The following is a 26119-nucleotide window of genomic DNA, read 5'->3' as shown; positions in this document are numbered from 1 at the left end:
ATTTTCATCAACAGTTTAAAGTGTTATATTCTAGTATATTAAAAAATTAAACCAATTGAAATATACTATATAGAATATAACACTTTAAACTGTTGATAAAAATAGAATTAAAAATTTTTTGAAATTTTTAATTGCGTCTTTTTTAATTGTTATGATTTTACTCCTATAATCAAATTTTCAAACTGAAGTTGGAGACAGAAGATGAGCTCCGATCGTGTCAAAACTTTTCAAATTTTTATTTTTAAACAAATTCGCATCGCTTCACCTACGGGCGTTGTAAAATTAAAAAATTTTTCTTTTCTCTATACAAAAACGCTCCACCCTAATGTTTGCTACTGTAGCTAATCATGAATTGCTAAAAATATTTGGCTGCATTAACTATAACTTTCTAAAGCACAGCAAACGATTTGCTGTCGCACCTAATACAATAAGCACAGTAGCAAAATATTAGCTATTACAACTAAATACGAGCTGTCCATATTTTACAATTGAAATTTCGTTACCACATGCAGTTTTTAGCTACGGCAGCTACTTTTCGTGTATACATTAAATTTAATAAAAAAATAAAAGAGGAATTGTAAACAGTAAGTCTTCAATGTAGTATAAAATAAAGATAAAATAATCTTGTGAGATGTAGTTATATTTGCATGTTACTGGCATCATCGCTGCTTTGTTCCGAAGTGTACATTCAGGAACCTGACAAAATACCCGTTCGGAATTCGATGTAACGGTGCACGGAGCACCAAAACGTTCATTCTCGCGAGTGCCTTGGTCTCACGACGGTACAGTTTCCATGGGGAAAGATCGGTTAACTTGTATATGGACGAGCTTTCGCGGCTAGGTCGCGACGTTAACCTCTGTACTGCGAAAGTCGCTTTTACGAGAAAACGGACTGAATTCGAGAACGAGAGAGGCGGATATAGTCGTTTTCCTCGATCTTCCCCACGCCTCATTATCCATCCAGTTAACAGTACTCGATTTATTTAAGAGATACCTTACGATCTTAACAGTACCATTTCACATAGACTAAACGGCTACATTATGTCTTCATTTATTTATTTACATAAATAAACGTAATGTAAAAATATTGTGATTATGAGATTATTTTAATATTTAACATTATGTAGATAAGATTTGAGTTAATTGTCTTAAAATTGCCGTCGAATCTAATATTAAAACGTGCGTTGCTTCACTTTCTTCTTCATAATTATAGCGATTACTTGTTGCGACAAAATATTTGTGACAAACGGGAGTCGGCAGACGTTTTTTTATACTAATTAGATAGAATTATGCAAATTCCTCATTACAAAGTAGATGTAAATAGGTATTAATATGCCTTCGTAGATAATATATGTCTTCATACTCGTGAAAGACGTATCTTGCCAGACAAGTCTAGTGAGAAATCATTTCCTGTATAATAGTTTTTTTACGAGTGAAAGAAAGAAAGATATATAGAGCGAGAGCGAGAAAGCTAGAGAGAGAAAGAGAGAGAGACGCGGAGAGACGCGAAGAGACAGGGAGAGACGGGGGGGGGGGAGAAAGAGAGAGAGAGAGAGAGAGAGAGAGAGAGAGAGAGAGAGCTCTCATGGTTTAATCAAATCATATCACGTGTACAACTTGATTAATCGTCAAGATAATGAAATTTGATTTAATAAGCGTGCATAGGTAGCCGCGGGAAACGTGCATCGCAATGCTTAGTTTAGTTTGTAGATTACGCATATAGTTACTTTCTAGAATAATTTCTTAGCTCCAGACACTTTGTCCATTATAGATTAGCTTGGTAACGGGTATTACAAGCCCGATAAGACGGTAATGATCTTTGCCCATTGGCAAATGTTGCTGAATGGTGCTCGAATGGCACTCAACTTGTATATCCGTCACATGTGACACGCAACGCGATAAATGTGCAGTTGACGATACCCTCGCTAGCTCGGCTCGTCTCTCTGCCTCTCTTTACTTTCCTCGGAATTGTTGTAACGCGCCGCTGCTTTCTACGCGTTTGCACTTTGATTTCGTTTTGCAATCGAAGTGACGTAGGCAGATTTACGAGCAAGTTAATGAATGGCGAGTGAACACATCCGAGTAGTACTTACTCCTCAATAAGGACATAACATCGCATCGGGAACAACGGAAGCAATAAAATTAATCGAATCCGAGAGCCGTCCGATTGTTCGCCAGACCGTACGTGCGCAGGTGTGTGCAACGTGTGATTAGATAGATATAATGTTGTCTGTAAGCATATGTATGCATGAGCATTGCGAATGTACCGATACGCGCTAGAGTTTCTCTCCCCAATACCCTGAATCCTTGTCATTCTGGAACAAACGTATATCCGGTGTATCTGCATGCCACCGCCCAAGTATGTTAATCTAATATATTTCATATATCACGTTTGCCCATTAGCTTTCGACAAATTAATGAAATTAAGCGAGACAATCTAAGACAAAGGAGTTCGGCGCGCGCGCGCGCTTCCTCGCTAATCTCCTCTGCTCCAATAATTTCCTCGGACTATGCTCGTTTATCCCAGCTTTCCCAGCATCTCGGCTCATCTTTTCTTTTCTTCGCGACATCGCTCGCGGTCTCGTCGCGTCTCTCTCTCCAGTCTCTACCCTAAAAGTCGACGAGTGTTTAGAGGAGGTTCGTGAACAGACGCGGCTAGAGCCACTATTAACGTGCCGCGCGAGTCGCACGTTCGCGTATAAGGTAGATGCTCACGCATTTGCGAATCGGGGATGGATGGCGTGCGTGCTCTACATCCGTGACACGGTTCTCGCGGGCGGGCAGGTCGGGTGGGTAATGGTCCATCGGAACTACAGGGGCTCGCGTGTTCCGTGCGGCTGTTTATGAATCGCGCCGTCGTACGTACACGGGCCGTACGTGCCGCGTTCACCTACACACAAGGACGCGCGAGCGATGAGCCCGCTACTCGTTTGCGCGTTTACGACACGGTGTACGGTGCACCGTGCATCGCTGGGAACCAGTTTGCACGCACACAGGAGGACGGCGACAACGCCGTTCTCCTCCCCCTCGGAAGAAGTACGCTGTCGTGTGCGCGCACCTGATGGGAAAAAAAAACCCGTTTGCGAGCAAAGGACGGCGAGCTTCAACTTCGGTTTGAATTTCTCTTACGCGCTTGCAAAGTAATGATGAGCGACTCGTCCCACCACCAGGGACCATCCGGGCCCACTTTGAGGCAGGCCCAGCGCGACGACCGCTCTCAAAGCCGTATTAAAGGCAAAAGTGGGCACCACCACCATTCGTCCATAGCCATCGCCACCCGCCATCCGCCGTCATCATCGTCTCGCAGGAGGCCGCTATATACTTCCCGCGGGAGGTGGTGGGTTGGCTCGCGACGACATTGTGCACACTTCGGTGTCTACTAAGGCGGAGATCTACGTATATAAACTCGTCGGGGCGAGACGCGAGTTCAGAAGTCTTGTGCTACTCCTCGATCCACGTACCGGAATTGGCAGGACTCTTCGCGATATCGACCAGCTGATCGAGGGGAAGGGCCGCCACTTTGCCGCCGCCCGCGCATCTTCATCCCTTTCTCGCGCTTCTGCACCTTTCACGGCTTTCCGCCCTACAAGTAGGTCAATCGTCATTGATCATTTATCATTTCGGTTATTCGTGTATCGCGTTCAATGCGTGTCGCGTGTCGTGTCGCACGCGCATGGACATTGGCACGTATACCTTACCCGTTACTGTGTCTTTGGCGGGCATTAAGCATTGTATTTATTTCACGTTTGCATAATCTGTTTTAACTGTAAATCAAATACTGTTTTACAAAATTTAATTTGTTACACATACATTAAATTGCTTCTGAGATTCGATCTGGATCTTGATCGGTTGTTAAGATCTTTATCTTTATTTACCTGTTTTAATTTTCTTTGTACTTTTTACATTTTTCAATCTCAGACCTTACTTTATTTTCAGTTTTTTAGTTAAGCCAAGATACATAGCTTTTTTATTCTCTGCATTCTCGCTTAATTGATACCTTTCTGTGATTGTTTTTCCAAATCGATCGTTGATCGACATCGTGAAATGTTTCAGCAGAAAAGCACCATGAAGACGACTTTCATACTGATGCTGCTTGGCCTCGGTGTCTGTTTGGCTAACCCCCTGGAGAAGAAGGAAAAAATAAGCGTCGTTGAGCAGCAGTCCGTGACGTTAACAGATCGAGCTAAATACGAGGAGGAGCTTCTTCGTAAACTCAACTCGAAATGCTCCCAGAACGACATCAGCAGCTGCGTGATGTTGAAGTTGGTGACGTACATGAACAAATTGTTGAAGAAGGCTTCGATCGAGCTCACGGACGACATCGAGATTAGGAAGACGAGCCAGACGTCGGAGGATGTGATCACGTTCGAGGCCGGCAGAAGCAAGGACGATGAGCTTCAGATACTCGATCTAGTCGCGAATAAAGTTTACGCTTTCATCAAATCGAGAAGTATCAAATGGAGGATTCTACCCGAAGATGACATCGTCGTGTCCGCGTCGGAAGACGGGACCGGCTCGCTAAACTTGGGTCTGTCTATTGAGCGCGCCGACAGACCCGTTCAAGACGGTAATTATAACTTTTACAACTATTTCCTTAAAGAATTGTCAAAAATATTTAATATTTCATAAGCTGCGGCAAACACATTCCACATGATTAATTTTTCATTCACTTAATTCACTTTATTAAAATTTACTTTATTAAAGTTGAATCAGACACACTAGACTTTTATAAACTTTAATGAGATTTGATCTAAATCAAATTCATAATTAAGCTTTTGAATTAGGATTCTGTTAGGCATGTAAAATATTATTATCTACTTGCCATTTTTATTTTGCAAGACTCAATTTATTTTAATTTCTTACAAATTACAAATATGTTAACATTTTTCTTGCTCTAAAATTAGACAGCTATACCAGTCTTAGACAAAATAATCTCGACTACTAGCGTAATATTTATCAATAGGCTTGTTTTCTATTGCTGCACTGGTGAATTATAGTGCAATAAATTACAGTAAGACAAGCATATTTTTTCTCATTCCAGCTTACTGCACTAGTTTACCAGTGCAGCAATAGAAAACAAGCCTAATATTTAAATAGCGGGTCAGTTTTACTCTGGTTTTAATTTCCGCTGTTTTTACAACGAGCAAAGTTGTGTCACCGACTGCATAAACAAATAGCTTTCACCTTTAGCTCGTTCATCCGCTCATTCATCTGCTCACCACCGAACTTTATTGCTTTCTCTGTGGAAAGTACAATTATGTATCTGTAAAGGCGTTTCTTCGTCTTCGACTAACTCGTCGAAAGTGACAATAACGTAATTCGTTCCATCATTTGTAGGTCGTGGGAAGAAGAACAATATGGGCCCATTGATCGCCGCGGCCGTCTTAAAGATTGGTCTCATCGGCGGTCTCGCGTTCAAGGCTCTCGCCCTCTTGGTCGGCAAGGCTCTTCTCCTGTCGAAGATCGCGCTTCTATTGGCTAGTATCATAGGCCTGAAGAAACTCTTCTCGCAAGGAAAGCACGTGACCTATGAGGTAGTAGCGCATCCTCACCACAGCTCGAGTCATTCACTCGACCATGGCGGTCACGATAGTTACTCTAGCGGTTGGGCGAGGAGCTTCCACGAACAAACGTCGATTCCTGGACAGCCAGACGCCCACGAGCTGGCTTATGCGGCGCACGTAAAGTGATTGATTCCTACCGTTCGAAGAAGGATCCAATAATCGCCGAGATCGACATTCGAGGCGGCAAGTGCGACGTTCTTGGATCCGTACCAAACGTATTCTTCAGAATTATCCCTAGGCTTACTCTCTCTACAGAATATTTATTTCTATTCATAATTATCCATTGTACTTCGTCCTCTTTCCTCTCTCATTTCTCTTACCGTCCACATTGTGGTCCTCTTCAAGTCTCCCTTTTTCGTTGATACTATTATACCTGAATTGCCGAACGACTGCACGACGCATGAATACGTCAATGACGCACAGCGACGCACGTGTTTATGACAACGGCGACATCAGGATGTCACACGACGATTTACGAATACGTAGGCAGGTGGGCAGGAGACTCTTGGATGCGTACGCATGGGGGATACGCGTCGCAAGAATCTCACCTACTTTCGTGACGCTACTTGCGAATATAATCGCGGATACTGCGAGACTCTCGTCATTAGGACATCAAATTATGTACGAGCGTTATATTCTTCTCGCTTCTCACATTACAGTATTTAGATCTGTGATATCTCGAGAGCTTAGAATTACATGCATCAAACGTTAAATGTGATTACTCCACTTCTCGTTTGTCTTCTCGCCGTATATTTAACGCTAGACACAACATCATTTCATATTGAATGGAAAGCCTTCTAGATTAAATTCAGAAGCAAGACTATGATTATACTTGACGTTAAATGTGCGGTTAAACGAAGATGAGAGAATCTTTTATTGTCATTGCTCATTCGACAACTATTATTCTCATTTATTTTTATATCTATAAGAATATTTTATTAAATTTAGGATTTTACATTTATTAAATTAATCACTTTTAACGTTAAATGTTATTTGAAATTGGAGACTTCTTCAGTAAAAATGAGATAAGAATCAAGTGAATTATTATAGAAAGCTATAATACGAACTCCAAAACTCTAAGCTCTTTTCATCGGCTTTTCAAAGACTTCTCTGTAATTTTAGTGTGATGAATCGTGAAGAAAGAAGTATGTAATGAAATTCTTTCTCCATTTGTACATAATTAGTAAATAGTAAAACAATTACATGCATGCTGTGTAATTAATTTGGCGATTACTTAATTTAAATTGTAATACGTTATTTTCAACAGAGAGTCCTGTAGTGATTTACTTGACGCAACAGACGGACACTTTTATACATGTTCATACGTTTCTAACAGAAGAATAACTTGAATACAAAACGCCAAATTGACAAAAAATAATGACTGAGCCACGTAAAGCGCATGTATATTATTTTATTTATTAATATAAAAATCCTAAATTAATATACGTTTAATTTATGATTGTCTGATTAACAAGACTGTGAAATGTATAATATTTTTATATTATTTTTTTATACAAACAAATAAATAATTTATTATTTTTATAGAACAATTTTTTGACTCGTCACATTTACAATCATGAAATTATTACAAACGAATTTTATTTTCATACTTTAGCTACAATGATATAATGTAGTTCTTTTTTTGCACATTTTGTTTATATGTGTGATAGAGCTAACAAAGATCACAATATCTTCCGATAAATAAAGATGCAATCAAAATTTTTATTTAAAAGAAGATATCGATATTCAAAAAATTGTTATTACTTTTAATAAAATTTTTCAGGGTGCCTCTGATTCACGTGCATATTGTATAAATTGAGGGACACCTGAACGTCCCGCGTTTACTTCTTATTTCTCACAACAAAACTTGGTCATGATTGCTCATAATTGTTGAACTGTAAAACGAAGTAAAAGTAACGGCGAGTGCTAGCGATTTGTTTGGGATCGCTTAATACACCGTTTATTTTGGAACAAACTCGTCGCGAAGATTAATATTTAAGGTTGTCCTCCTTTTTTAATGACGATGACTGATGTCTTTGGAAAGACAACTTTCAAGTAAATCGAGACGGATACGCTCGACTACGCTAAACATAAATCCCTGCGAACGATACTGGGCACTACACGTATTTTAGTCACGATCGTTAGTTGTGGTCTATTTAAGATGACTTGTAGACCGGATAGAGCAAAACATCGCGTAGACACGAGAATAAAAGTTACCGCGATTTCACATCCAGGCGATTCATTTCGTTAGTTTGGCTACTTCACGAAACAAAGTTGTTAGTGCGTGCGGTAGGAAAATCTGAAGCTTAATAATTAAAACGTTGCCAATTAACGCGTTACGAAAGGGTAAGAGCCGTGATGAAGTGATGAAAATTTCATCAGTATAAAAATTAACTTTATATCTTTCTCAAAGAATTTACAGGTAATGATTGGATTCCATTTTGTGGTTTAACAAGAGGCTTACTATTATCAGGAGAGATTCGTAGGCCAATTTTTACTTAACAGTTAAGTCACCGAAGATATTGAATCAAATGTTTGGCTCGCGACGTTAGCGAAACTGTAGCGTCAAGTGATTACTGTAATTAGCTTATTATACATATGTAGCGTCAATGTGCGTCTGTGTTTGTGGTAGATGTACTGAAAATTTTTGTACTACATGTATTGTAACTTTAAATACCGCAAAATCTTGCTTTTGCAATTTTAATATATGTAGTATATGTAATATACATATGTAGTATATGCCTTGCACATACATACACGCGGAATTCGTTATCACACAATTATTTAATTTCCGTATGCATTTCATACAGTCTATTTTGAAACCTGCACACACATGTATATCTGTAAATGCATCTTGTAATATTTATTTAAGTGAAAACGAAGAATTTGAATTTATTGAGGAGGAATCAGGCGCGTTTATCGAAGGGAAAACCACCTGGACCGCATGACACCTCAGACATTTCTCATTCAAATAAGTTGACCTCTATTTGAGAATGTCCGCTTTCTCCATCCTGATCGGTTTTAAAGGATCCGAAGGAAGATATTCGCGAGATAAGGCAGAACGCGGTAGAAAGAGAGTACCGTTCATCTCGTGCCATTCAGCAAATCGACTTTCGATTTCCGACGTACAGGGGCATTGCGGACCTGACCCAATTTCTTTATTCTTTTTTCTTTCTCTCTCTCTTTTTTTTTTCGAAAAGCGTTCGCATGCGTGGCGGAGAAAGAAATTGAAGTCTGGTGTGTCCGAAACCTCGATCGTATACGGATATCGTTGACATACCGATGTTCGTTGATAAATACATTTTTTTAACCTGATTCAATCACTGTTATTACAAACAGTTACCATCTGCTATTTCTGGGCGGTGCCCGAATCGTTTATTATTTATCGCCGGGCGGGTAACCGGCGCTATCAATATCGGGAAATTATCATGGTAAGTGGACGGGTCTGGAATTAATTGTTGATTTCTTACATGTAGGCCAATCTTTGCCGGTAACCTGAATTCTTCCTTATTCGAGATGCAATTATCTAGATCGGCGAGAGATGTTTAACCGAGCAAAATGGCGAAAATTGGTTGCATTCCATTATGACAGATCTATTATCGCGTAATTATTACGGTATTTGGCTTCTTCGATACGTTTCTTTTCGAAGGTGTCAAACAATCTTCCTAATTCCCTGCTAATTTATCATAATGGCAAAATTACAAAATGTTAACGTTATTTCGGACTTTGGCGATTAACATATCTAACTGAATCAACAGCGTCGGGTAGAACTAATGGCTTTTTAACGCTGATTTATCGTTGTGTTAATTAGAAATTTATTACCAGAGTTCCCCCACTTTTTAGCACTTACCAAACTTTTGTGTTCAGTTGACAGATTTCCTCAGATTTCAGCGGAGTTAAAATAATAATTTCCGCGGAATCAAGAGTACAATGAATGGGACGCAGTCAAAGTATAAGAAGGGAACACAGCGGGGGAGAAGATGGCGTTTCAATGCAAAAATCTCGTAGCGCGATAGTGTTACGATAACACGATTATTTTATGGATCGTTAAATACATAATGCGGACACCACGCTACGTGAGATAAATTCGCAATAAACCTCCATCTTATGAATGAGCTAAAACGCAATGCAAATATGTAACAAATCCAGTCGTAAATGCCCGCGCTTCAAAGCAAACAGAGCACAGCTTAGCGTGCACTAATTAAAACTATCATTCTGTACGTAGGTATGAATTTCGCAAGTACACGCGATAGAGTTGCAACTGCTTTCGAGGACGCTAATCTAATTGTAATAGATCGTGCCCGTCTTTAGAGCCGCGTGAGCTTCGATAAGGTTTATGCGGTCGATCACGATCGTCCGTATGCGATCGAGTCGTGTCGTGGAACGGAAGAATGATTTCGAACCGGCTGTAGTTATACCTAGCAGCCGGTGCTACGTATATACCGCGGTGCCGGCTACGCGAGGGGAAGTGGAACAGAAGAGAAAGGCACGTGGAGATGAACTAGATTTGGATAGTCATCTCTTTCCTTTCCTTCCACGCGTTCGCCGTCCTCGTCGACACCGGGGCGTCTCTGCCTCTTTCTCGTTTTCCTCCGCCATGCCCTGCCCCTGCTCCCACACACATTCTCGCGTTTCTCGCAGGTTTTCAGGTACGCGAGGGGTCGTCCTCCTGGTCGCGGCGCGTCGCCTTGAATCTACCTGTCGGAATCGGAAGAAGATGCAAGTAATTAGGAGTAATCGGTTTCGCGGCCGTCGACGATCACGGGGGGGGGGGGGAGGGGCGAAATTCCACGCTGGTTTCTCGCATCGCGTGGGTCGGAGCACTCGCGTCTATTATTTGCCGGAGATGCGTACGATCGCGTTACGATCGATATCGGCGATCACGATTCGAAATCGGTACGTTCTCTTCCGCTCTACTAAAGCGCGGGAAAGAGAGAAAGGGAGGAGGAGAACCGGAGGCGCGAGAAGCCCGAGAGAGCCGCGGTATATCGAATGATCCGGGAGCCGGTAGTGCATGATCTAGAATAGCGAGATCTCGCCAGACGCGAATTACGTCTGGCGGAGCAGGTAAAGGAAATAGGCGGAGGGAGTGGAAGGTGCGTGAAGGCGTCATCCGCGCGCCGATGATGGGACCTCGGCTCTCGCAAGCCGACCGCGCCGTAACGCTCTGAAACGCGTCGGAAACAAGAATTAAACGAATCGTCGAGGAGACCGGCATCTAAGTGAACGAAAAATTACCGGCTAATGCACAGCAAGAGCAGAGAACGGCAGCCATCGTGCCCGATGCTCTCCTTGCTTTTTTCTTGCTACAATCACCGACCCTCACGTAGATCTATATAAATGGGAATTGCAAGCATTTACGCTGTAGCACTCGGACCTCCGCCGTAGGTTCCGCAGCTTCACGCTACGCACGCGACGTCCCCTTGTAGTTTCGCCGCGCGGTGGTTCAACGACGCAAAAAGCGCAGGGATCAAGGCCCGCCGCGGTTTCGACGGAGCCCACACAATCGGTTTTGTTTCGTGACACGGTCGTTTCCACGACGAAACGATGCTTTGGATAGACGGCATACCGGGAATCGGGCGCCGGCGTCTGCACGTCTGCCTGGCCTTGGCGGTCTGCGCCTTCTTGATCGCCGACACGATCGACGCCGCCACCGACGAGAGCAAGGACACGTGGACCGGATTCTCCACGTCCTGCACGTCGGAGGACTCGAAGAATGCGTCGGTCTCCTGCCACGGTGTGCGAATCGTACGGAAGATTGTACAGCAGCTGCTGGAGACCACCAGCAAGGAGCGGGACATCGAACTGTTCGATGGTGTGTCTTTGGTCGAAGTGCCCGGAAGCGGTTCCTCCCGAAAGGCTCGAGTCTTGAAAGGCTTCGGCGGCCTCGGGCCCTTCCTACAATTTCTCGAGGGCAGAGAGCTCAGAGTTAAGTTGCCGTCTTTACTCCCACCGAATATCGAAACTGCCTTGAAGGAGAGTTTGCCCTCCGAAGCTGATGGTTGGTAATACGTTCGCCATTCGTCACGTCACCTGGTGCCGCCAGGTACCTACGACAGTTACTGAAAATTTACATTTTTCAGCGAGGGCGAAGGGCGGTAGTTTGGGCAATTTGGGCGGCGGCGGCAGCGGATTGGGCGGCGGCGGCAAAGGGGGCAAGCGCGGTAGCGGTGGGCTCCTTTTAATGATGCTTATGATGGGTGAGTACTCGTCAATAATTATTTCAGATAGACAATCGTGTGAAAGTAATCGTTACGTATCATCTAACGTACGTGCGGTAAAACTATAATGGCTCACCTCGTGCGCAAATATTCCGTTAATTTTATTACAACATTTGCTAATTTTCATAAATATACATTGCTTAACGAATGCGTGATTAAGCATCGTTAAGGTTTCTCTTGTCATTACATGTAAGCAGTGTTGTTACGTAAACATTACGTTTTCAACATAATCTCATGTTACACTCGATTCCACATTATAATTGAAATTTCACTTTAATGTAAAATTCACCTTTTCTCCCAACTTATCTAGGCAAGATGATGGCTGCCATGGGCTTCGGCGCGCTGGGTCTCCTGGCCATGAAAGCGTTGATGGTTTCGGCAATGGCCTTGATGCTGTCACTGATTGTAGCCGTGAAGAAGCTAGCGGGCGGCCACGAGGACCACGGCGGCCACCACGTAGTTTACGCGCAGGACGTCGGCCACCATCATCGCAAGAAGAGATCAGTCGAGGATGTCGACTCCACGCAGCTGCCCTACAGAGGATACGCCCATCTCTACGCCAACTTGGGACCATCTTGATGCTTTTGATCGTTAATTGCACCAACCGCGAGATTGAATTGGTTCTCCGGCCTTTTAACTCTCTTATCGCTGCTAAGGATAGACTCAGATAGTTACGACTAGATGAACTACGTTGACAATGCGGCACATTGACATTGCGCTCACGCAATTTGCATTTCGATCACATCATCATTGTCCTCCTATCATCATCACATTCATTTAATGCAACGTGCACCTTTTCCACAACGTGGCTCTCGTTTCTTTATAGTTTATAAAGCTGCAAACGTCAGTCGCGGTAGGAGAGTTAATGGGCGCTGGGAAATGACTGAGGACGTAACGCGACACAGGATCAGTGACAGTGACATCGACGAAACGACAATGACTGAGGTACTGATTGACAGCTACGGTAGAAAGTGATATTTAACAAATGCTTGCTCACGAGATACGTGGCAATTGATCTCTATTGGTCTGCCACCCTGACAGGACTCTCAGTGAAAAATCATAGACGCGCACCGAAGAAACCAAAGTACGTTGTTTGACTCTTTTTTTAATTTATTTATTTATTTTTTTTTACCCACGTATTTATTATTGTGCAACACATGTTAATAAAGCATACGTGTTTGGAAGATACGAGAGATCGTGTTTGCGTTTATTACCATCGCTGTTCGACGGTACCGACGACATTGTCGTGAGGCCGCATTTATTTTAATTAAACGCTAAGCAAGATGTAAATCATAAAGTTAGCTTAAACGGAGGCAGCGTTTAGTACGTAATTTTCGGACGAGCCGGCGTAACGTCGTTTATTATTAGAAATTAATGAGACATTTCGTATAACAGGCTTGGAAACGAAGCGACACGGTTCGCTGGGTCGAGCCCTCCCCCCCCTCCAATGTTTCCCGTTTACTTGCGCACGGAACATTGGAAAATCGCAGGAACGAGGTAACAAATCGAGCCAATGAGGAAAGTGTGCCAGTGACCGTGCCGCATATTCACCCGCGTTTACTGGACGCGCGTTTACTTAGCCTAACGCTCGTCGCAACGCGCGCGCGCGCGGCGCGAGGCCTAATAATAGTCCCACGAATGTCACCCAACTAATTGTAAGTGGACTAATGGCGATAACGCATCGAGAGTTAGCCACGCGGCTGATACGGCGGTGTGCAACGAATTCGATTAGCCACGCGACTGGTGCATTATGCGCTTCGTATAATTGCTTATTCAAGGTCGCGTTTCGAGAACTTTAGAGTCGTTTGAGCTCGGAATGTAGCGGGACTCTGTGGCAATTTGTACGAGGAATTCGGTCTTGAGAGGAGCCAATTCGAGTCTTTCAGGCCCGAAGATGAATTGTGAGAATACGCCTGTGTATAGACTAATGCCGGCGCACGTTATCCATTGCGCTCCCTCGCGCGTGCACGTGGACCCCGGGTCCACGTAGCGGATTGGAGAGCTCGAGGGAAGTAGGAAAAACAGCGTGGAGAAAGAGGTAGAGGGAAGGCGCGAGGTGGAAGAAAGGCCCAGGTCGAGCGGAGTAAGAGGAACGAATCCTCTTTCTCTCCACGCATCTCTCCACGCCGCTTCCTCTCTGCATTGGTTCCCTCCCACCGCGGTCCTTGACTCCTTCTTTCTCCACGCGGTAGGGGAAGGAAGAGCCCCGGTTAAGACCCACTGGCATACATACCGATCGTTTCCTTTTTTACATTTCGAATATCATAAAACGTGGAGGCTCGCGCTGAAAGCAGCTCAGACGGCGATTCGGTCTCGGGCCGAGCTGATCGCTTCTCAGCGTGTCCGCAGTGGCCTGCGACTGCTGCGGCAATCGCCTATGCGGGGATGCCGGGTCGATTAATTCGTATTTCGTTGCACTAGAGATTATGCCAATCGAATGTTTCGCCAAATTCAACGCTGACGGTTTAATTGCACGCTTAAATTTATTACCCGTATACATACGCGCTACTTTCCTAATGACTAGAAAGAATGAAGGTAACGCGTTGTACTCGCGACTGATGAAATTCGCGTTCATTATATTTTAAGGGTACGAAAGCAGCAATGCATTGCAATTATTGCCAACGCGATGATTAATGGAAACGCATGATTCGTACGATAAGTTTTACAAATCCAAGCAGGGGAACGAGTGGGTAACGTATCTATAGTCACTTGGATTATCTTTTATTCCGTTCGACACTTCTGCCCTGTCTTCAGTGCTGTGTTATTAATTATATTTAACTTAGGGATATAAGTCAGACGATCTCTCGTGTCTATTATTAATGCGCTCGTTATTGTAAAATCCTGTACTAATATAAAATATGTAGCTGATTTATTGCTTGTAAAACGCATTGAAAGGGTTAATACCGGGTTTTCTGGCACAGCAACCGCGTTATGGTCCATAGACGAGAAGAACCAGTTGGGCGCGGAAGAGTGGCGTTACATTCCCCGTTACATTCCATACTCATTACAAACCTCGTAAGGAAATTTCCAATTCAAATTTGATCTGGTTGGCTACCGGTCGATTTTTCAGGTCATACGCGTGTCGATGGCCAACAGGCATCGGGACATTGTAGAATTGATCGAACATTGCATCAGAAATTCCTAGCACAGACTGGCAGACGTTAAACCAGTTACCGACAAGTTCGAAGGCTAGAATATCGAAGTCCGCCGGCTCTTTCCGATTTAGGACAGGAAACGCAACACGGTTGCTGGATACGCTTTTATGGACGTTGCTGTCCTAAATCGATACGCTTTTTGAATGACTCTAGAATTCTAGATACCGTGAGAATATCTCGGCTCATTGGCATATTGGTCTGGAAAAATACCATGACCTCTGAAAGTCGGTGAATGACCTCTATATACATTTACATGTGCCAACTGGCAGTGCAAGCGCAAAGAGAATCATTTTTATGAAGAAGTAAATAACGAATGTACAATAAAATTTCTCCACATGAGATTCTATCGAGGAAAACTTTGGAAATTAATAACATGTTCGTGATAATTCAATTCTTATTAGAACTTTAAATTATTTTAATTAACAATATAATTGCTGTAACGTAAAATAGATATTAATTTATTGCTGTAAAAATAAAATTGAGACAGAGAGAAAATTAGAGGAACCGATTCGAGTATAAATTTTCCTGATCTTTTCGATAAAATAATGTTATTATTGCTATAAATAGGGCAAATTATATCATTCTGTTATGCAGTACAGCCTTTACAACATAATTTGTTGAAACTTTGAAAACTTTTACTTACTCGACTTGCGTCAATAAGAACACGTAGATTTATTCGTAGTAATTACTTTAGTAATCTACGTGGCAAAAGCGAGAATTGGCGTAATCTGTTTAATTGAAATATCCGTTCTTAATCTACATTTCACTGAACGAAATCAAATGTCCACGGACCTACAACGCGCATTCGCGCAAAGCATAGTGATTTTACCGCGGTGGGCGTACCTGTGGTTTAACGATCATTGCTGTCGTTGTATTTGCAGGAGAAACTTTGGTTTTACTTTTTAAGGCTTGCTCTTCTGTTGGAAATGAAGGATCGACGAAAGGATTCTGATTGCTACCCAATGACCGAGAAAGGATGAATGAGCATTGACGTAAGATCGGGGATGGGAACTGTGCTGTTGTTAAACTTGCTTTTCATTGAATCCCTTCTTATGACGAGAGGATTCGTTGGCCGAGTTCAAGACGAGAGTGCTTCTTCATATATTACTTGGTGCGATTATGTGCATGAATTAACAAAGAGATACGTGTGATCTTCAATAAAATGGTAGAGAATGTACACGGTGCAAAATGTGCAATTTTTTTCACTTCTTCTTTTTCACCTCGTAATCTCATTTTATCGAATATGTGAACAGCAAAGGAAAGTTATGGTTGTAATGTGTAACACGTAAACGATGAAAAAAGTAAGTGTTGCTAGAAAGCCTTACAAATTTATAATCGGACGACGTTCATATTTTCCATAATATTATGTTGTATCCCGTAAAAATATGTGGAACGGGTTTCTCATCTTACAGTTCTAAGTTACATGTCTTTAACAGACTCAAAGTAGAAAAAATGTGGAGAGAAAGAGAACGCACTTTCTATATAGAAATCGTCTAATATGATACTTTCTAAGTAAAAAAAGTATAATATCCTGTTTTTAACACGTCCCTCTCCTTCCAAAGTGTACAACATTTTGCATTTTACAATGCATTTCTCATTACATTTCGGCAAATCGAAAATTTTGGACCGGTCACTAAAGTACACGTTTCCGATACATTGGCGTTCTTAGACACTGGCGGTTTCACTTTCTCGGAATTTCAAAGCACGCCGCGAATATACGCACGCTGAATGCAAAGGTTTTCTTGATTGTTGCATTGTACCGTTTTACATTCCCCGCGGGAAGGAACGAAATGAAAATGACAAGAGGCGCGTTATCCGTTGGCCTGTGAGAGTTGCAGGGTCAGAATAGAAAGTGGTATCCGTGTGCGCCGCGATGAAGGTCGGATCCGGGATGTTTGAACTTGATCTATACCAGTTTTCTTCCATTCATGCCGATCGTGTCCCATATCCGCGCCTTAGCTGAACGACGTACGCACGAAGGACCCATCTGCGAAGAGAGAGCACGGCAGCCTCAAGGTTTTTCCGTTCCGAACCGCAACGATGATTGTCACTGCTACGCTGAGAAAACTTTTCATCGGCTAAACCAACGAAATACTGTGTCCGATGGTTCATTTTTCGACGTTTTCCGATTCAATTATGGATACATCCGATGAAATTTATCCGACAAAATGCGATGAAATTTGATTGAAAAACCAATCACATTTTTCATCGGATATATCCGTTTGTTATTATGTAATTGGATTATCCGATTACATTTCGTCGGACATATTTCTCAGTGAAGGAAGTCACTTTAAATCTTATCGCGCCTTGTATTACCATTCGCTAATACGAGCTTATACGAGCCTTACGTACCCGACTTGGTACATCGGTGGTGTTAGATGAGGTTTTCAGTAAAAATATAGGATTTAATCAGACATAAGGGTTACATGATTTGCCTAGCTGTCCCATTTATTTATCGCTTTACTTTTTTCTTTACTAGAAAGTATAATGCGATAGACTGTAATATGAGTTTATTAAACACGGTTTGTTGCATGGTTTGTAGAAATCACGATGAATACGTTATTGCCACGCGCGTTTAACAATTGGATCTGTCAACGTTTTCGTAATTCGTACATGTACACTTCAATACACTTTCTCAGTTGAACTCAATTAAAGTAATACCCGTGGCTTAAAATGAATAGGTACGCTGAGCCATATCATTCCTCATTAAGTCCTTTTATTGAAGATAACAAATACCGAAAAACTATTAATAAATTGGTTAATAAGTCAATAAATTACGGAATTAATAATTCGATTAGTATTAATGCTGGAGTTTAAACGATCGTTGAAGGAGCTTTCTCGAGAATTTATTTACATGAGATTTAGCACATTCTTGAGATTCGGGTCCCATCCGTTCCCCGACTTTAAATATGCAAATGTGTAAAATAATTAGGACAAACTAGAAACATACATCGATGAACTCGAGCGAGTCTATTTTTAGAAACTAATAATTTATCGTTTTGCTGCATAGTACATACACGAATTAAATATGTATTTATGTATATTAAATTAATTATAATATATATATATATTTATAATATACATTATGTCTCATAAAATAAAAAATCTACTAAAAACATTATTCAATTATAAAAGACAAGTATTGTAACATTATTTATGGTTTTACATTATATTAAAATATTGCTTCTAATATGATATTGTTAAACTCATATTATTTATCATACAAAGCTCGGCGGAATCAAAGCTTTAAAGTTAAGCGAAGCAAAATCTACTATGTATAAAAATAGACACACTTTTTATCTCATGTATGATATCTTCTATTCAATCGTAGCAATTTGCCAGTAATGTAATATTGCGTGTTGTGTAATCTATTTTCTTATTCTGCATATTACACTCGCGTTTGGTCACAACTTTCAATACCTGACATTCAATACACTCAGATAAAAACGATATGCATTACACACGATATTGCATATCGTGTGTAATAATGCATATCGCAATGTAAAGTTATGCTTAAGAAGGTCGTTGTTGGAAGAAAGCGATTTTACTAGTGCTCGAGGCGTTGTAGCAGCGTACGCCCGGTCACTATTTGTTTTGTCGTAGGTAGGTCGCAGGTCGCATCATGGTAGACGACATGGTCGAATCACGGCCATAGGTACACTTATCATTAGCATCTATTGGACGAACACTTGCACACATAGTTAAACGAACATATATATACGAATGCATGACACATACGACATTCATGCATACCAAACGAGTAGAAAAAAGTGGGGTCTACGATACAGAATGTAAGGGAGGGGCCAGTCAAATATAAGCCACAAATTGTTCCATGGGCCATAGGAAATTCGGCTTGACACGCCGTTTATTCTACGAATTCGTAGATCCATCGGCATCCACGGATCTCTTGTACCTCTTACAAACGCGTCGTGCCGCGATTAAGTCTTTTCGCAAGTTGAACTCGCAAGGAGACATGAAGCTGCTGAACCAGTTCTTGATTTTGACGACCGCGGTCATCCTCACCGCCGGACAAAGCATCGACGAATGCCTGAAACAAGACAGCATATCCTGCGTGCAGAAGACCCTGTACAGGGCCGCCAAGGGATTCTTCGCTAATGATAAACTGGAACTTGTGAACGGAATCAGCCTCGTGAAGAGTAGTGCCAACGCCAGATCTGGCAAGGCACTTGCTTACGATCAAGAGATGGAGGCTGCTAATGGCATCGCTGAACGACAGAATTCACTCGAGAACTTCATTAGCGACGAAGCTGAACAGTTTTTCACCGGTCGCAGTCTCAGGGTACATTAGAAACTACTGAAACTTGACACTATTATATAGAATGCAATCAATTAATGTAACTTTTGCTAATTACTAAAGCTTTTCATTGTAGTCTGTCTCATATTCAGTGGCGTAGTTGAACTCAAGTCATCATTTCTTTCTTTCAGATCAATCTCGGATCTGTTTTCGAGAAGATTCGCGAATCAACACGTGCCATCAGCGAATCTGCCCCACCAGAAATTCGCCAGGCAGTCGACCAGTTTGTCGAAGGTAGCGTTAAAATTGACAAACACATATTACTAATAATTTTCCCCATTGATCTTCATAACGTCGATATGTATTATGGCGAAATTGAATTGGCGTTGTGCCTTACAAATGTTTGAACGAATAACGTAGTCTAATTGATCCGTTCTAACATTCTAGCTCGCAAGAAGAAGGGATCTATGAAAAAAATCCTGCCCCTTCTGATTGCCGCAAAAGTGAAGCTTGGTTTGTTAGGAGCCCTTTCGTACTTCGTGATCGGATACTTGGCGAAGAAGGCGATTGAAGCGTCGGTAATTTCTCTTCTTATCTCCGCCTTCATCGGTTTCAAGTCACTTTGGTCAAGCAAAACCCAACATCACGACGTCACCGCTTATAACGCTGGCTGGAACGGTGGATGGTCGGGTCCCGTCAGTAGTGGATGGTCCAGTCCCGCAGCCGGTGGATGGACCAACGCTGCTGCTTCCGGTTGGGAAGATCCTCACGCGCACGGCCAGGCATACTCTGGATACCAACACTAGTGACGAGCGTCGATGGATTTTTTCTCTCGTCTCTTCTTTTTCGTCTTTTCTTCATTGAACATCGGACGATAGGAAGAACGGTTGACGGAAGTCGACTCAAGCCATAGACCGAGCCTCCATCGTTCACGATTGTGGAGATATTTATTCTCATTTATTTATTATTATTGTTAAATAGTGAATAGGGCATCTGACCCTTCCGTGATGTTTATTAAAAATATGTATATTTAACAACTCGCCCGCATACGCAAGTAGGTCAATGAAATGTATAATCAAACTGAAAGGCTAGTCACAATATGTACGATAACATAAAACTCGCCAATTACAAACGCAATACATTGCAATACACTACACATATACATTACAACTTCGTCATTGCGCGCGCGACTTTAGCGCGAGCTCCAATGTGATAATAATCTGTAATAGAACTCACTCATCGCAGTTGATGATTTGCGGCTACTGTCCAATACGACGTATACGCAACATATTAAGCTGTATGCTTACAAATATGTATACTTTGTAATACATGTGTGATTCATTAATAGTACTTGAAAAGTACTTAAAAGGTACTTAAAAAAGGCAAATGTGTCAATTATTAAAATCCCATTTCTATTTGTGTGCATACTTGTATATCTCAAACTATCTCGTTCTTCCTTTCTACACTGATAGAAAAAAAATGGTCGCAGTTACCACAATCTATAATTTATAGTCATTTTAGTCAACCACATTTTTATAATTCTTCCAACTACGTAAGTTACGGTTGACCTAACGATGTATTATAGTCCTCATAGACACACTATTAGTCCATGCAACTTATGATAAGGTTGTCACAATGCACCAAAACGAGCTTTTCATTTGGTAAGGCGTACTATAAATAATGCAATAACAACTACAAGTAAAATTTCGAATGACTATATGTAATAGTAATAATCGTATTTATATTGGAAGTAATATTCCCCGCTTTTTATTATATGTACATTGCGTTCACTATGTTCATTGGTTACATCATGCACTCATATGCACTCATGCACTCATAAAGAATAGCACAAGAAAGAATCTTTCAAAGAAAAGGTAAGTAATGTTACACGAGTCATAAACTTATCCGTATTTGTAACACCCTATGCGCTTTTCTTCTTACGAGAAAGTCTTATACCGCGCGTCCCTCTAGCGAGGACATTCCGAAGCACTTCACTTTTGTTTGCCATGTGATTAAGGTGGATGATAGAAATGTAGTTAAATTTACTATTACTGTGATTGTATTTGCTATATAAAAATAATTAACTAGTTTACTACTCGTTGCCTGGATATTTTAACAGAATAATAGTTAAAAGCTTATATTTTACAGTAAATTTTTTAAATAGTTGGCGTCACTGTGTCTGTACGGTTGCTATTGCTAATATTATAGTAATAATTACGAGAAAAATGATACTCCTGACTATAATTAATTTACTATGCAATTATCGTTTCAAATGCCACATATTTTTCTATCAGTGTACATACAAGATATTTCTGTAGGATAAACAGTGAAAGTGAAAAGAAAATTTATTTTTATTTAATTAACTCCACTAATTAAAAAAAAAGTCTTCTTTGTTGTTAACAATTGCTCTCATTTTTAATACCAAATACGCACATCACCGGCAAATTCATGAGCCGATCTGAGAAGCTTCAAAAAAGAGAAATCACTGGTAGCGGCAATAGTAGCGGCATTGGTAGCGGCAACTTTCCAGTCTTCCAGGAAGGTCCGAAACATTCTTTTTTTTTCTCTCTCTTTTTTTTCTCACGAGCGAAACTCATCGCGGCGGCCGCGTTGCATAAAGAGCACATTCGAAATCGTTAATACATCGCGAGCGTTCTGTTTCTTTGACGAGTCATCCGGCCGCGGCGGCCGCTCGAAACCGAGCCGACGAGATGGAAATGCCGGCTGACTCTCGGTATTCTCGTACGGTTGCAGGGGAAAGTGCATGTCTCAGGTGCATCCGGGCAAGAGTCGATTGTTTCCTCGATCTGTGGCGGCCGGAGGTCGAGGAGAGGTCATGGCACACGTACATCATTCCTAATCGGGTCGAGAGGATAGGCATACAACACTAAATCTCTCAAGACGGATGTCCTTAAGTCCCACATAGAAGAAAAATAAATAGCTGGAAAGGAGGTTGAGGCAAAATGGCGTGTTTCTTCGTCGCACCGCGTTAAAACCCCACTGGACGCGGTAAAAAGAATTTTACCTCGACAATAAGTATGTGCAGGTATAACATTGTCTTTTCTAGAACGATGCGGTACGGATTGGTACGCTATATGCGACGTGGACAGCAATAATTAGCGTTTACACAAGGTGGGAGGGTGCGAATGTCACAGGGAAAGAATGCAACAGATTAACCCTCCGTTCGAACACGTGACGAGCCAAAGTAACATATAGGCATATGTCCTCGTAACTGTGCAGGATTTATTAAAAATAAAATATTTAATAAATAATCGCTTGTGAATAGGACCGGAATTCTCGGTCGAGACGTTGTGTATTTCCTTAAATAAACTATTGCCAGATACGTCGAATAAGTTTTCCCCACAACGTTTTTATTATTAAGTAATTTTTATCAAAATGTCTATGATTTTTACCAAAATAATTATGAATACCGATTACAATGTAGACAGATATTACATGAATTATTTCAAACTTTTGTTAACCCCTTAAGATGAAGAAAACAGTGTTGAACGAAATAGATCCACGTGTTCGCTAAAAAGATACCGGAAAAGTGTGTTCAGTTGAAAGATTAATAGCAAATTTGCGAAACAGAAGAAGACCTACGGTTCATCTTAACCGTAGATAATCCTGTCAGACGTCGCGGTAGACAATTCGCTTTAGACAAGAGGAGTGTGAAATAAAAACACATTAGATTCGCATGCGGATAAAACACGACGGAAAATGAATTATTTGTACGAGACGCAGCATGATATATGAGAACGGTGCAAAGAGGAGCGTTGCGCTGGTGCAAAAAGGCATTGTCATGCTTCGTTACGCTCCTCTGTAACAACAACGACCGCGACATGGCCGCGGGAAGGACAACGGGGAAAAAGACGCGAAATTGCTTCGAGAGGAAGAGGAGTTACTTTCATTCATAATACAGCTGAGCGCAACGTATGCTGTATCAATACTGCTGACAATAAGATTGAAGCAAATCGGAAACTATTCTCCTTGTTGGTGTCGATTTTTTTATTTTACTTTTGCAACAGTGAATATTGTGTCTTACTATCTATTAGGTCTCTTTATTGCATGTACGCTGTAGTAAGAAATATGCCCCTTTTCGAATTTAGATTATTTACATTCGCAGACACTTCCCGTATTTCTCCCGCCATCACGCGATGGAAAAAGCACGGTGCATAGGACGAGTAGAAAAAAAGCGTCTTAAAAATCGGCACTGCGGCCCGCGTTACGGATATGCAAGCGGATGAGTAGAACCGTTCTACGAGCTCACAAAAGCGGAATTTCTCCGCGTTGATAGCGCTAAGTGTTCGTCTCATTATTAGAGAGTCGTAAAGTTCCGTGTCGATCGCGCGTCTTTTACTCGCATCTAAATCCAAGTATGGTTCTCACGTCACGATTAGTTTCGAGAGTTTCTCATGCGTCACTGGGTTACTAGATTTCCTAGTGATAGGTCGATTTCCTAGGTCATTATAAGACGCGCGTATATCGCCGCGCTGTCAATTGGCATAGAACACTGATCTCCTCGTTATTTTGCATAGCAATTCAAACATTTCTCTTCGGCAACGTCGGCGAGACACTTAGCAATTTAAAACATTTTGAGTAATTTATACTCTTGTTACACACTCTACTTGTTTATAATGTCAGAAAGACAAATATAAAAGTGTATATTCATATATTCCGCTTATTTATATAAATCGCGCTATTCATATATTCAACTTAATTTACAACGCAAATTGTTCGATCTTTCAGATTTGTGAGTCAAAATTTATCACGCTTCGTCTAGTATTCTTCCATTATCGCGTATCTTTCGCAATATTCTCGCGTAGGATCAATTTTATCCGCGAATAGCACTTTTACTTGGCGGGTCAGACAGTCTATGATCTTGGTACACGGTACGGCAACACATTTGTAAGACGGTGGTTACGTATGCATTCGCTGGCTCATATACATGCATTATACATTGTCTAAGATGCTGGTTGGTACACCGTGAACTTCACCGTGCGCCTTGATTTCGAAACAATCGCCGGGCGGCCGTTTCCTTTCCCGTGACTTTCAACGATTTACGGTCAGGGTCACGTAGTCATGCAGGATGGATCTGCTATAACGAAATCTAATTGCCGCTCTTGTGCTTAATTGCTTTCGGCGGCTGACTAATTAGTATCGCAGGAGCGTCGCGATATTCGAGGTTTCTCTCATCACTTGTTCTCGGCGCTCTCTTCGCGCTCGCGTAGCGTGGATCTCTCTTTCCGTCTCCCCTGCGGCACGCTTGAGTCCTGAGGAACATTTAATAAAGTACTCCGCTTTCAACGATTTCCTTGATGTCTCAGTGCGATTTCGAGACGAAAACGTGCCAATAAGAGATAAACTTAAAAATGTTTAACTAGAAGTAGCGTTTTTCAGTGTAAAATATTGTACTAGATATACGAGTGCGCCAACGCCGACGTTTACTCACTTACGGATAAACGAATCGTCGAAGATGATAACAATATTGGCCGATTTTCGATCCAATTGAGTATCGATGACGAGAGACGTTCGCCTTTGTTTAAGAATATACAGGTGGTGTTCTATTTAGCGTTTCGTTCGTTTTGCTTCGAGCTTTTAAAGAACTCGCCAGGTTACAGGCCGCGTCAGGTGTGTGATTTCGCTCAAGGCGACATTCGCTCTCGCGTACCGGGGGGATCTTGATCCCCGAGAGAAGTCAGGATCGAGAACATCGTTATAGTGAGAAAAGGCAAGAAAAAGAGAAAGAGCAAGGGAGATAGAGGTAGAGGAAAGGGAGGCAAAAGACAGAGAGAGAGAGAGAGAGAGAGAGGGGGGGGGGGAGACCAAAACAACTGCCCAACTCTCGACCCAGTTATAAATAGGTGAGCGACCTCGTTTCAGGGATGATATCTCGTGTTCATCATCTCCCGATGAATTTTCGGTAGGTAGAGCAACATCATCTGCAACAATTAAACGCCTTTGATACGCTAAGAACGCCCGTAGAGGATGTTCCGCGTGTAGTCTTATCCCTATCTGTGTGTTTAAGGCGATCGCTGTAAGTCGTAACTTCCGGCTAAAATTAAGCGATCAGATAATTCCCATGACTTACTATTGTAGTTAGGCAAGCTGCGTAAAGGAACGAAAATAATTACGGTTTACCGTAAGAAGCTAGTATCTAGATTCTTCGCGCTCTACATTGCGCTACTTAGTACAATGAATTAATGAAGCCGAAGTTGTACGATATGAGTCATCAGTCGTCGCTAATGGACCTTGTAATCGCATCCGTCGACACTGGATCTTCATTCTTGAGAGGTGTACGGCGGCGCACTGTATATCTATCGAAGCTATATGGCCTCGTTGAGCTGAAATATCTGGAGCATCCGAGGCGCTTCTGGTTATTTGAATAAACGAGGAGAAATATCGAGTAACATCGTTCCGATAGCCCTAGAAGTTTATTCCGCGAATTGCACACCGGCGGGCGGATCATTGAGGAATCTGACAGTTGACCAGAACTTCTTGATTAGGCGTCTCGAATCAACGTCATTGCGACGCATATATACTTCTGCATACACGATGATTATTTAAGTCGCACAACACACTCTACATCGTAATAATAGTAGGCGGATAGCCAGGCGAAATGGTGCGGTAAATTATATAGGATCTACATATACTTTTTCCGTCGTCCTGGATGCCTGTACATGTCCCTCGTTGTACGCGGATTTTCTTCAGCGTATTTGGTCCCAATTGGTACCGAAGAGGCTCCCCTTCTATCGCGGATTAATGTGACTCAAAGTAGGTCCATAGCGTGAGAATATGTCGGGTATGTTAGTGGAAAGAGTCGGCGGAGAAATAAGAAGAAGAGGAGAAGATTGCCCAGACGAATGCAATTTGAGAATACACCTGGCCAAAGAATACTGTATAAGTAGACTGTATAAAGAGAGA

General features: G+C 41.8%; 3 protein-coding genes across 5 annotated transcripts; all 3 read left to right on the top strand.

The window, feature by feature from the left end:
* Window positions 1-1548: 1548 nt before the first annotated feature.
* LOC105569124 lies at window positions 1549-6511 on the top strand. Of its 3 annotated transcripts, XM_012025316.1 has the most exons (4): window positions 1549-2193; window positions 3171-3589; window positions 4057-4567; window positions 5338-6511. In XM_012025316.1, exons 3-4 carry the CDS (start codon window positions 4066-4068, stop codon window positions 5688-5690), a joined length of 855 nt encoding a protein of 284 aa, XP_011880706.1. In that variant the 5' UTR covers window positions 1549-2193; window positions 3171-3589; window positions 4057-4065; the 3' UTR covers window positions 5691-6511. The 3 variants fall into 3 exon arrangements, with proteins under 3 accessions (XP_011880706.1, XP_011880707.1, XP_011880705.1); XM_012025317.1 differs by lacking the exon at window positions 3171-3589; XM_012025315.1 differs by lacking the exon at window positions 1549-2193 and having other exon boundaries at window positions 2507-3589.
* A 4600-nt stretch (window positions 6512-11111) lies between these two features.
* Window positions 11112-12532, top strand: LOC105569123. The gene is made up of 3 exons (XM_012025314.1): window positions 11112-11565; window positions 11648-11764; window positions 12096-12532. The coding sequence occupies exons 1-3, from the start codon at window positions 11112-11114 to the stop codon at window positions 12362-12364; spliced, it is 840 nt and encodes a 279-aa protein (XP_011880704.1). The 3' UTR covers window positions 12365-12532.
* Window positions 12533-18913: 6381 nt separating this feature from the next.
* LOC105569165 lies at window positions 18914-20001 on the top strand. The gene is made up of 3 exons (XM_012025364.1): window positions 18914-19240; window positions 19387-19489; window positions 19643-20001. Exons 1-3 carry the CDS (start codon window positions 18914-18916, stop codon window positions 19999-20001), a joined length of 789 nt encoding a protein of 262 aa, XP_011880754.1.
* The last annotated feature ends 6118 nt before the right edge of the window (window positions 20002-26119 follow it).

Source organism: Vollenhovia emeryi, unplaced genomic scaffold (assembly GCF_000949405.1).
Source record: "Vollenhovia emeryi isolate VEMERY1.0 unplaced genomic scaffold, V.emery_V1.0 DF939126.1, whole genome shotgun sequence".
Lineage (NCBI taxonomy): Eukaryota > Metazoa > Arthropoda > Insecta > Hymenoptera > Formicidae > Vollenhovia > Vollenhovia emeryi.
Note: the sequence above shows the minus strand (reverse complement) of the source record. Positions and strands in the feature narration are given on the sequence as shown.

Excerpts from the sequence above, each read along its gene's own strand:
- LOC105569124 (XM_012025317.1), top strand. The coding sequence starts at position 4,066 with ATGAAGACGACTTTCATACTGATGCTGCTTGGCCTCGGTGTCTGTTTG. Across the intron at positions 4,568-5,337 it reads CGACAGACCCGTTCAAGACG|GTCGTGGGAAGAAGAACAAT; the intron begins GTAATTATAACT and ends CATCATTTGTAG.
- LOC105569123 (XM_012025314.1), top strand. The coding sequence starts at position 11,112 with ATGCTTTGGATAGACGGCATACCGGGAATCGGGCGCCGGCGTCTGCAC. Across the intron at positions 11,566-11,647 it reads TTTGCCCTCCGAAGCTGATG|CGAGGGCGAAGGGCGGTAGT; the intron begins GTTGGTAATACG and ends TACATTTTTCAG. Across the intron at positions 11,765-12,095 it reads TTTAATGATGCTTATGATGG|GCAAGATGATGGCTGCCATG; the intron begins GTGAGTACTCGT and ends CAACTTATCTAG.
- LOC105569165 (XM_012025364.1), top strand. The coding sequence starts at position 18,914 with ATGAAGCTGCTGAACCAGTTCTTGATTTTGACGACCGCGGTCATCCTC. Across the intron at positions 19,241-19,386 it reads TCACCGGTCGCAGTCTCAGG|ATCAATCTCGGATCTGTTTT; the intron begins GTACATTAGAAA and ends TCTTTCTTTCAG. Across the intron at positions 19,490-19,642 it reads AGTCGACCAGTTTGTCGAAG|CTCGCAAGAAGAAGGGATCT; the intron begins GTAGCGTTAAAA and ends CTAACATTCTAG.